Below are 10,187 nucleotides of genomic sequence, written 5' to 3' on the forward strand. Positions count from 1 at the left end.
TGCATATGAGACATTAAACAATATGCTGAATGTGAGGTGCTGCCTACAATTTTGAGTGCTAGGAGTTCAGCAGTAGCGTAAGTCCTAGCTGAATGGGTTTGTATAAAGTGTTGTATAAATCAAATTCTTCTAATGAATCCTTCCCAAGGGGAAGAAGGGGTGACGTAGGAGCATTTGAAGTTTTCGAACATCCATAAACAAATTCGTGTCTATTTATTTCTTGTATTTACTTTTCATTTTCATAGTTTTAAAGATGCATTATTGAAAGATTATATGTGTTCTTCAAATACCAAAATATTGCATACAAGTGTTTGATAAAATGCTTCAACCAAAATATTTTTACCCATTCAACTTGCATATATTTTAAATGATTTACAAAATATTTAATCGATTTCTACGAAGGATTATTTCGAGTGTTTTCCGCTTGGTTTGAATATCAAACTGGATTTAATTAATCGGTGTTCAATATTTCAAGAACCAAGAAATTGTATCTCAACGATGATCCCCCCAATCGATCATGTCACTCTTTCATTTTGGAATTATCTGAGGAAAAAGAAAAAAAAAAGAAGATAACTACACAAATCAAACAGACAAAGAGGATAAAAAGCAAGAAAGTGTAAAGGAAGAAATTATCGGGTTGAGCATCTGAGCCATCAAATTCATCTATTACCAGGTCGATTGGGTCCTCTACCCGGGCACTCAACCCGTAAGCAATCAATTTTTCCTCCGAGAGGAGGGAAGAAGAAGAAAATTTTTTACCCTCCACCAATTCTTGGCTTCGGGTATAAGGTTCCTCAAACTTATAGGATCGAGGAAGAGAGGGTTGTGAAGGAAGAGTGGGAAGGAAACCAGTTAAGCAAGGAAAGGGAGCCGGGAGTTGAATGTAAAAGAAGCGTCCTTTCCACCCTTTCTAGGAAGATGGGATATCATCGATGAAGCAAGCTTCAGCCGGGCAGATAATGAGAAAGCATTATCTCCCATCCGGCAAACGAAAAAGTAGTGTAAAATCATAGGGGTTATGAGAAGATTGTGCAGCCTAAAAAGATTATAAGTAGAGGCCATGATTAAGAAGGAATAAGGGTGAAGTTGGTTCACGGGGACACCAAAGAATTTGGCAACCTCGATATAGAAGGAGAGAACTGGAAAACGAAGACCATTTTTAACCTGGTTCCAGAAGAAAGTAGTGAAACCAGGAGGAGGGTGTTCGGCCCTATCAGAAGGGCCGGGAATCAAAATAGGGTAGGAAGAAGGAATAGAGCCGAGAGCCCGAAGTTCTTCATCTGCTCTTGAGCGCAAGTGCTGCTCATTGAAGCAAACCATGGAACCCCGGGAATCTCGGAGTGAGAAGGGGAGGAAGCCCGAGCTTTGCCCTTTCCTTTTTTTAGAGCTTTGGACGGGCCAGAAGAGGAGGGTTTAGTTGTTAATTTTTTGGGTTTTGAGGGAGGGCGAACGGAAAAATGTTTTCGAAAAGGGGAAGGGGGAGGGGAGGAATTAGAGTGCATCGCCGTAGACTCGTAGCCAGACGAGCCTCACACAATTGCTCCAGAGGTAGAAGAAGTAGTGTTTGACATTTTTGAAGAAAACGAGGAAGAAAAATTACGAGATGGATCGAAGAAAGACTTGGGAGATTGCATTGGAGCTGCAGAGCACAGTACGTCAGATATCTGAAGAAAATTGTGGAAGATAATTCAAAATTGTAAAAGTGACAAATGAGGAGGGTTCATCGTTTTATATATACAAAAGGAGAATGATCTCAACCATTGATCTAAAGAGAAATCGGACGATTAGGGTGCGCCTCGGAAATTGTGTGGGAATATGAAAAGACAGGCTCGGAAATCGAGATGTCTCAGACTGTTCGCCTCCTCGGAATTTAAAATGTTTTTGGACCGTTCAAATTATAGGGCACACGTCATCATGACATCAGCCCTACCAACCTAGGAATACAAAACGACAAAAATCTTCTCAAGCCCGGGAGGCATGAGGCCCGAGCACTTTATCGTATGTCCATGAGGTATGATGCCCCGATACTTTTATAACAAGAGTTGATTGTTTTTCTGTTGAATCAGGACAATGAGTAGGAATCTAGCCCGATATTTAAGGAGGGTGTGGTGATACTCCCGGAAGAGCCCGGGTCATGGATGACTGACCGACGATTTCGGTTGAGAATTAATCTAGCAAGCGGACTAGGTCAAGTAATAGTATTTGGAGATGAGTCCAGATATCGTACCCACAGAGATCGATGTTTAAATACTAGAATATGAATTATTTTTCTTAATTAAGGCTAATAAAATTCAAATGAGGGTAGATAAATTAATTAAACACTTTAAATAAATTAACAAAAACAAAAAAATCCAAATTATTAAATTAGACGAAAATTCAAATTATTTAGAAACGACTAAGACGCACAACGATACCGAGACAACTTATAATCTACGTGTCAAATTCATATTCAATAAATTAATTATTTAATTCACGACGGAGTTTCCAAAATTATTTATTAAACGATTACTCGAATTAATAAACCTGATTAAATCTAACATTCCAATTATTCCTAACTGAATTTAATTAGGTTCAACCGCATTAGATCGCTGTGAAATTCAAGTTTTTCAACCTAAAGTCGCACACTGAAATTGAATACTATTTTAGTCAATTTAACCATGTGTTGATTGATGTGTGAAGCAAATATTAATCTATCGCCTTTCGGTTTTAGATTAACCAACAAATATTCAATTTAATTGGTCAGATTAAAAGAACACAAGATAAACGACATCAATCAATTAATAAAATAAATAATAGAATTGAATTAAACTCAAAACATCAAAAATAATTTGTCTCGGCCCTATTGTGGCCTTAGTCTATAAAAATCTACTCCATAAATTTAAAATAAAAGTGCAAATCCATGTTTAAATTAAATGGATAAAACATAATTATGAAAGAATGAAAAGAATTCTCAATTATTTGTAGCGTGTATGAGGAATTCCTCCTGCTTCTGCCTTCAATCTTCCTCCCTTATGTTCTTCTTCCGCGCTGCTGCTACTTCACTGTAGCTTTATGTCTTCTTTGCTTCTCCTCGTCTTCTGTTACACTCCTTTATCTCCGTATGTCTCTCTGCTTCACGCCTCACGTGATGTGTCCCACATCGGTTAGCAAGAGTTATCTTGGGCAAAATATATATGAATTCACAATCCTCCTCTCATGAGCTAGCTTTTGAGGTGGAGTTAGGTGGATTCATATCATATGGTATCAGAGCCATACTCTTGACTGGTCGTGTGGGTGCATGTTCCTGGAAGTGCCCTGGAGTGCGGGTTAACGAAGGAGTTGGCACGAGGACGTACAGTCTAAAGGGGTCGAGAATGCCTGGAAGTTCCCTGGAGTGCGGGATAACGAATGAGTTGGCACGAGGACGTACAGTCTAAAGGGGTCGGGAATGCCTGGAAGTGCCCTGGAGTGCGGGTTAACGAAGGAGTTGGCACGAGGACGTGCAGTCTTAAGGGGTCGGGAATGATGTGTCCCACATCGGTTAGCAAGAGTTGTCTTGGGCAAAATATATATGAATTCACAATCCTCCTCTCATGAGCTAGCTTTTGAGGTGGAGTTAGGTGGATTCATATCATCACGCCTCTTTTTATTCTCTTAAATGGGCCTCCTCCTTCCTTTCCTTTTTAAGCCCGTGTCCAGTAAATAAAGTTTAGATAAGATATTTATAAAGATTTACATAGATTGTTCCAAAATTTCAATATTATCAAGGAATAGAATATAAGAATATTTTATTTCCTTTCTTTAGATATTTTGTTCCCTTTGAAATCTATCAATTTAAACACTTTTCACTTTTATTCAAATCTAAAATTATTAATTCAAATAATCACATAATTAGGGATAAAAATTCTAGATAATGACAAATATTATAAAATTAAATCTCTAAAATCTTTGCAAGATTTGGCCTTATCAATGACCCAGAAAAGTACATGGACAACCCGGATCAGGATAAGCTTATAGAAGGGGCTCATGAGTAGACGAGTAGGAGAGTGATATAGACATCATTTATCCGGGCAATCAGAGGCCTGAGCTCTCGGGCAAATTCCTGGGTGATGGTTCTCTACCCAAGATGCCTCGATAATAGCACTGCACTCGAGTGCATAAGCATGTAATATCTTCTCTCGATAAGAGTGCCTGACAAAATCTTGCTGATTTGATATAATGAGAAAGTCAAGACGACGTGACAACAAGTATGTGGCAGCTATAAGTGGTAGGTAGACACTGAAAACAAGGAAAAAATCTTCCTCTTCCTTCCTATAAATAGCAGGTTTGCTTTGGATTTATTTCATTCAAACATATTGACATATACACACCAGTAGCATTTATTTCTATATACTGGTTCCCTTCATATTTCACCTGCTAACTTAAGCATCGGAGTGGCAACGTCGGACACCCCTCTGGCGCTCATTCACGATTTCATCTTCTTGTTTGCAGGACACAGTTATAACCATACCACAGAGATAAATTTTCCATCGAGATATATCTTCTTGCTCATTTTCCCTTAGTAAAATTCTCACCAGATTCAGTGGATTGGCCCGACCCAGCTCACTCGACTCACCCGGATCACATCAATTGATATTAGCTTAAGTCCAATATTTGTTGAATCTTTGGTTAGATTTTATAAGAATTACTACTCTAATGATTCAACACTCGATTAATATACGTGTTTAGATATTCTGGTTTTACCTGCCATTGCTCACTACAAAAAAAAAATAGATGTTAGTGGCGGTTTTTCAATTGATGTTAGCGCTAGACTTAACTAGTAATCTAATTACATTCAATTATTTATTTATATTATTTAATTGAACTCCTACTTTATTTTCATTGTAATTTATTATTTATTATCGTAATTCTAGACAATAATAATTCCAAAATTGTGTTCTTATTTCCGAGATATATATTTTACGTGGACCTAAATATTAGCACGTGATTAACCGCCTAAAAAGAATTCTATGCCCATATGCTTTGGTAGGAGTTAGAAATTATAATTATAATTATAATACAAACAAAAACCAACGAAATTTCTCGGAAGCAACAGCGCCGCGCCATCTACTATCGTATAAATTTGAGGTTATCTCAAACATCGGGAACCCAAGAGCTCACAGCCTGCAAACTTGGTCATCATACGCACCACATTTGACATTTGTTTTATCAGACCTTTTCGGCATTCTTACATGCAACAGTGTTGATTAAACACGAGAAAAATTTGAGAAATGGCGGAAGCATCGGCCATGGAGAACGGGAGCATAAAGGGACTGATCAGCAAGGATATGAGACATGGCCGCACAGCGCACAACATGTCCTCGTCTTCCCTGCGCAATAAATCCGATCTCACTCTTGTTAACAGAGTTAGGGTCGGGTTTCTGCGAAGTTTCCTGGCAAACCTGCAGGAGGTTTTGCTGGGAACCAAGCTCTCCGTGCTGTTCTTGGCAATTCCTTTCGCCATTGTTGCGCAGTATCGCCATTTTGGGAATGTGAGTATACATAATACCAGAGACACCACCATCGTTGCATGATGATTATATATGTTTCAGCATCTCCTCTTATCCATTTATTTGTACTTGGATTGAGTTTTTTAATGGGTGGAGAAGTGGGATTTTTGAAAAAAATGCAGCGTAGAAAAGTTAGAGATGGAGATTATTATTTTTGTTTACTTCATCGAATATAAAAATATTATTTGGGTGTTAAAGAAATTAGCAAAAACTTTACCACAATATATTCTTAGTAATTTTTTTTAGTGAGTATATTTTTCTTGATTAATACTCATAATATACACTAATTGTCTCGATCATCTTCTTCTCAGCCATGGGTATTTGCTTTAAGCTTACTCGGAATCACTCCCCTCGCCGAACGAGTCAGTTTTCTCACGGAGTAAGACCACACACCGATACCACACATATATTTCAAGAAATTTCTTTATTATCCACTTATAACTATCATATTCCATGTTTATTTTCAATTCTAAAAATATTTAAAATATTAATTCGAGGATAATTTAGTAATCAGCGTCTATCATTCACTCCCTAATGCAGGCAAATCGCTTATTACACAGGGCCAACAGGTAACTAATTCTATGCAAATAAATTGTTACATCTCAGCCATTTATTTATTATGTGTATAAGATTAAAATAATCGATTACATTTTATGTAAATTTGCAGTTGGAGGACTCTTGAACGCAACATGTGGAAATGCTACAGAGATGATAATAGCCATACTGGCACTTGCTAACCACAAAGTTTCTGTGGTCAAATACTCTCTATTGGGATCTATTCTCTCTAATCTTCTTTTGGTTCTTGGCACCTCCCTTTTCTGTGGTGGCATTGCCAACATATCGAAGCAGCAAAAATTCGATAGAGTAAGAAAATATAAGACATATATGTGCCCTTAATTTGCACATACTTAAATGTAGCTAAGAATTCAATGGGATAAGAGTACACAAGACATCTCTGATGATTCACGGGATCTCTTTATCCTAATATAGTTGTCTGTTAGGATTTTTTTCTGTCATTTGTTGGCGTATGTGAGAAAAGAGGGAGTCAGAAGTTGATCGTCGATAAAGATATATTCTTCTTTAATCATGTGTGTGATGTCTAAAAAAAGAACGTGAAGACTTGAATTTGAGTCATTAGCAAGTAAAATGAGCAAATTCTATAATACCCTTGTCCGAATCGAGTTGGAAGAGACATTTGAGTTGATATTGTGTTAACATAGACTCATACACGACGATTTGGATTAACCATTTTTCGTGGAGATTGCATGGATATAGATCGAGTAGTTTCTTGCGGAATTCATGATGCTCATATAATTGCATAGGCTTGCTTCCAGTCATGGTAATACGAATATATCATTTGTAGGCATTAATATTTTCCATTTAAATGATTTTAGATCCAAACTTATCATAACAGTAAATTTGGGAATATTTTATAAAGTCGAACTTACATACTTCAATTTGTGAATGAATGAGAAATTGACCTAATACATATGTAATTTTTTTCTTTCAAAACTACAGAAGCAGGCAGATGTCAACTCATCGCTTTTGTTCTTGGGATTATTGTGCCATGTCCTGCCTTTGATGTTTAAGTTTGCTGGAAAATCTGTGGAACAAACCGCAGTTGGAACACTTCAATTGTCTAGGGCAAGCTGCATTATCATGCTCATTGTATACCTTGCATATCTAATCTTCCAGTTATGGACTCATCGACAATTCTTCGAAGCTCAAGAGGTGAGTCCCTTACAAGATTTCTTTGGCACATTACTAATCTTGTATGACAACTACTTGTTACCCTAGGATTCAATAAAAATACATTTTTAAAAAACGAAAAGTTAATGAAAAATGACTTGTTTGCAGGAAGACGATGTTTTTGACGACGATGTATCAGATGACACCCCAGTTATAGGGTTTTGGAGTGGATTTGTTTGGTTAGTTCTCATGACCGGAATCATAGCTCTTCTGTCCGAGTTCGTAGTTGCCACAATCGAAGTAAGTACACAAACTTATAAAATGCTTATGTTAAAAAGTTTAGCATACTTTGGTTCTTATATACAATTATGCTGCAAGCTAAGAATATCAAATAATTTGTTCATATTCTAATATATCTTTTGTTCAAAATATACATAGGATGCATCGAATTCTTGGGGGTTATCCGTCAGCTTCATCAGTGTGATTTTACTACCAATTGTGGGAAATGCAGCAGAACATGCCGGGGCCATCATTTTTGCATTCAAGAACAAATTGGTGAGTTTTATTAACTATTAATTAAATATGTGAAAAACAATTGATCTGTGATGGTTATATATTTGTGAATTTTTATGATTTTGGGAGAGAATAATTTTTATGAGAATACTCCATGTCTAGTTTATGACTAACTTGAGGAATTATTTGAGAAAAAGACTTGATTCTAGAAAGCTAGTTTTATTACTTGAAGAACTTTATACAATTTGTGTTGTCTTTGTGGATACTTGATTGTTGGATTGTATTTTTTCCGATGCTCAGCAAATGAAGGTGTTGGTGCTCTCCCTATTTACAAGTGAATGTCTAATGTGTGCACGCATCGCGTGTCAAGAGATACTAGTTAATACATTGTTCTAGAAAATTTTGTACTACTCTAGTATGAGTCTATGCAGTATAAGACTATTGGATTGTTATAGAAATCTCCAGGATTTTCCCTAGTTTTCAAGAGTATTCCAGTCTTCTAAGGTCTTTCATAATCTTATAGTGCCTTCCAAACTCTTCACCATTTTTCTAGAGTATTCCGGTTGCTTGTACACAATTATAGAATGTTCTAGAAATGTGAATCACCATTTAACAGAACTAATTAATATGTTGTGAAACATCATTATAGTGAATTTTATCTAAGTTATATATGGTGCAGGATATATCTTTAGGCGTGGCACTAGGTTCAGCAACACAAATTGCCATGTTCGTGGTACGTTTTTATATATACATCATTACTCGAAATGGAAATTATTTATAATTAAATCTTCAGAAAATTTATATTTTTTCATTAAAAACAATTTTAAATGTTTAGGTCCCAACAAGTGTACTCGTTTCGTGGATGATGGGTATCGACATGGATCTCGACTTCAGTATCCTCGGAACAAGTACTCTTGCCATATCAATTCTGGTCACAGCATTCACTTTACAAGTAAGTCATTTACAATGATAAAATCTTGTCCAAGAAACAAGGGGAAAAAAATTTATGTTGATTAAATGGCAATTTAATTACAAACCCTATAAAAAATTTCGATTTTGTAATGTATTGAGACTAATTTGGAAACTTTTTTACAGGATGGAACATCACATTATATGAAGGGTTTGGTTCTTCTGCTGTGCTATGTTGTCATTGGCGCATGCTTCTTCTTGTTCAAAACCAGTAAGAATTTTATTATCCTAAGAGGTCAAATAATAACCATACTACGGTGAAATAGGTTTAAAAAAGGGAAAAAAAAACAAAGTTATTGTACTAAGACAAATTTTTTGACAAGTTAGAGGACAAAAATTCAAACGACAACTTAGAGGATTAAATTGATTATTTACTAAATATTGGTGTGTCCTTTGTTTTACAATCTTATAACTTAATGTCTTTGTTTATTAAATTTTTTTCGCGTGCAGACCATGAAAGTGGTGCAAACTTAGAGCTTAGCACCTCCCAGGGTCTGGATATCATGAGAATCTGAAACGATTTCCAAGTGAACGCAGGGAGAGTCAGCAGAGTACATTGCTCCGGCAACACATCGTTCATTACTTCAAGCTTTTAGATGGAATCGGAAGTCGAGGATCAATGAGATCCATTATTATCATTCTTTGATCGAGATCCCGTCCGGTTCTCGAATTCATGGATGAAACGTAGCTAAATATGTTGGAGTAAATCTGTTTTTGAATAAGGGTTTCCAGATTGTTTCGAGTGGCTTCTTGCTCTGGAATAATATACCTGTTGGGGCTGTTATATGTAGCCAGCCAGCCAAGTTGGGGTTTGTTTGTTCTTATCTTTTTTTAATTATGGGGTTATTATCTTTAATGTTTTATTTTATATTGTATGGTAAGATAAAGTTGTAATTTTGGTTGTTCTGTTCTTGCCAGTGTCAAAATTTATTAAAATTATATTTGGTGTTGTATTTTCTTTAATTATTGAAATAGTATATGAAATTTTTTAATGGAAATTGTGTTTAATGATTTGTCGTAACAGATAAAACAACCCAACTCAGTTCGTTTTAGGTTATGGTTAGACGGATTATTCCACCAATTTTTAAAAATAAAAATGCTAGGGAAAAAACCACCACCGACGTATTCTATACAATTCAACTGTGTGTTTAGAAGAGTACTGAATAAACGATCATACAAAATTTTCGGCAATCAAATATATCTCAATCTAGCCGAGTTGCAAATCAGCACGGGTGAAAAATGAGCGGAAATAGATTTGCAAACTCAGTTGAATTAATGATACTTGGGCTAAGTGAATTTGGAAGATTGCTATAAAATATGAATATTGTTGAAATAAAATGAGATTTGACAAATTGTTTACGGAAGTTCGAAAATGATGTAACTGTTGTGGAATAGGTTAGTGTCTCACAATGAAGAAGGGAGTAGCAGAAGGGAAGGATGGACCAAGAAGTCAGTGTGTGCCACAAGCCATTGAGTTGGCTGCATCGG

General features: G+C 36.1%; 1 protein-coding gene across 1 annotated transcript; it reads left to right on the plus strand.

Moving 5' to 3' along the window:
* Nucleotides 1-5,144: 5,144 nt before the first annotated feature.
* On the plus strand, nucleotides 5,145-9,638 carry LOC142505131 (vacuolar cation/proton exchanger 3-like). Its single transcript, XM_075617971.1, has 11 exons — nucleotides 5,145-5,510; nucleotides 5,840-5,907; nucleotides 6,069-6,097; nucleotides 6,196-6,392; nucleotides 7,047-7,259; nucleotides 7,386-7,517; nucleotides 7,656-7,772; nucleotides 8,410-8,463; nucleotides 8,566-8,682; nucleotides 8,826-8,910; nucleotides 9,150-9,638. The coding sequence occupies exons 1-11, from the start codon at nucleotides 5,250-5,252 to the stop codon at nucleotides 9,212-9,214; spliced, it is 1,338 nt and encodes a 445-aa protein (XP_075474086.1). The 5' UTR covers nucleotides 5,145-5,249; the 3' UTR covers nucleotides 9,215-9,638.
* Nucleotides 9,639-10,187: the final 549 nt, after the last annotated feature.

This window comes from Primulina tabacum, chromosome 10 (assembly GCF_025594145.1).
Source record: "Primulina tabacum isolate GXHZ01 chromosome 10, ASM2559414v2, whole genome shotgun sequence".
NCBI lineage: Eukaryota > Viridiplantae > Streptophyta > Magnoliopsida > Lamiales > Gesneriaceae > Primulina > Primulina tabacum.

Excerpts from the sequence above, each read along its gene's own strand:
- LOC142505131 (XM_075617971.1), top strand. The coding sequence starts at position 5,250 with ATGGCGGAAGCATCGGCCATGGAGAACGGGAGCATAAAGGGACTGATC. Across the intron at positions 7,260-7,385 it reads AATTCTTCGAAGCTCAAGAG|GAAGACGATGTTTTTGACGA; the intron begins GTGAGTCCCTTA and ends ACTTGTTTGCAG. Across the intron at positions 7,518-7,655 it reads TCGTAGTTGCCACAATCGAA|GATGCATCGAATTCTTGGGG; the intron begins GTAAGTACACAA and ends AAATATACATAG.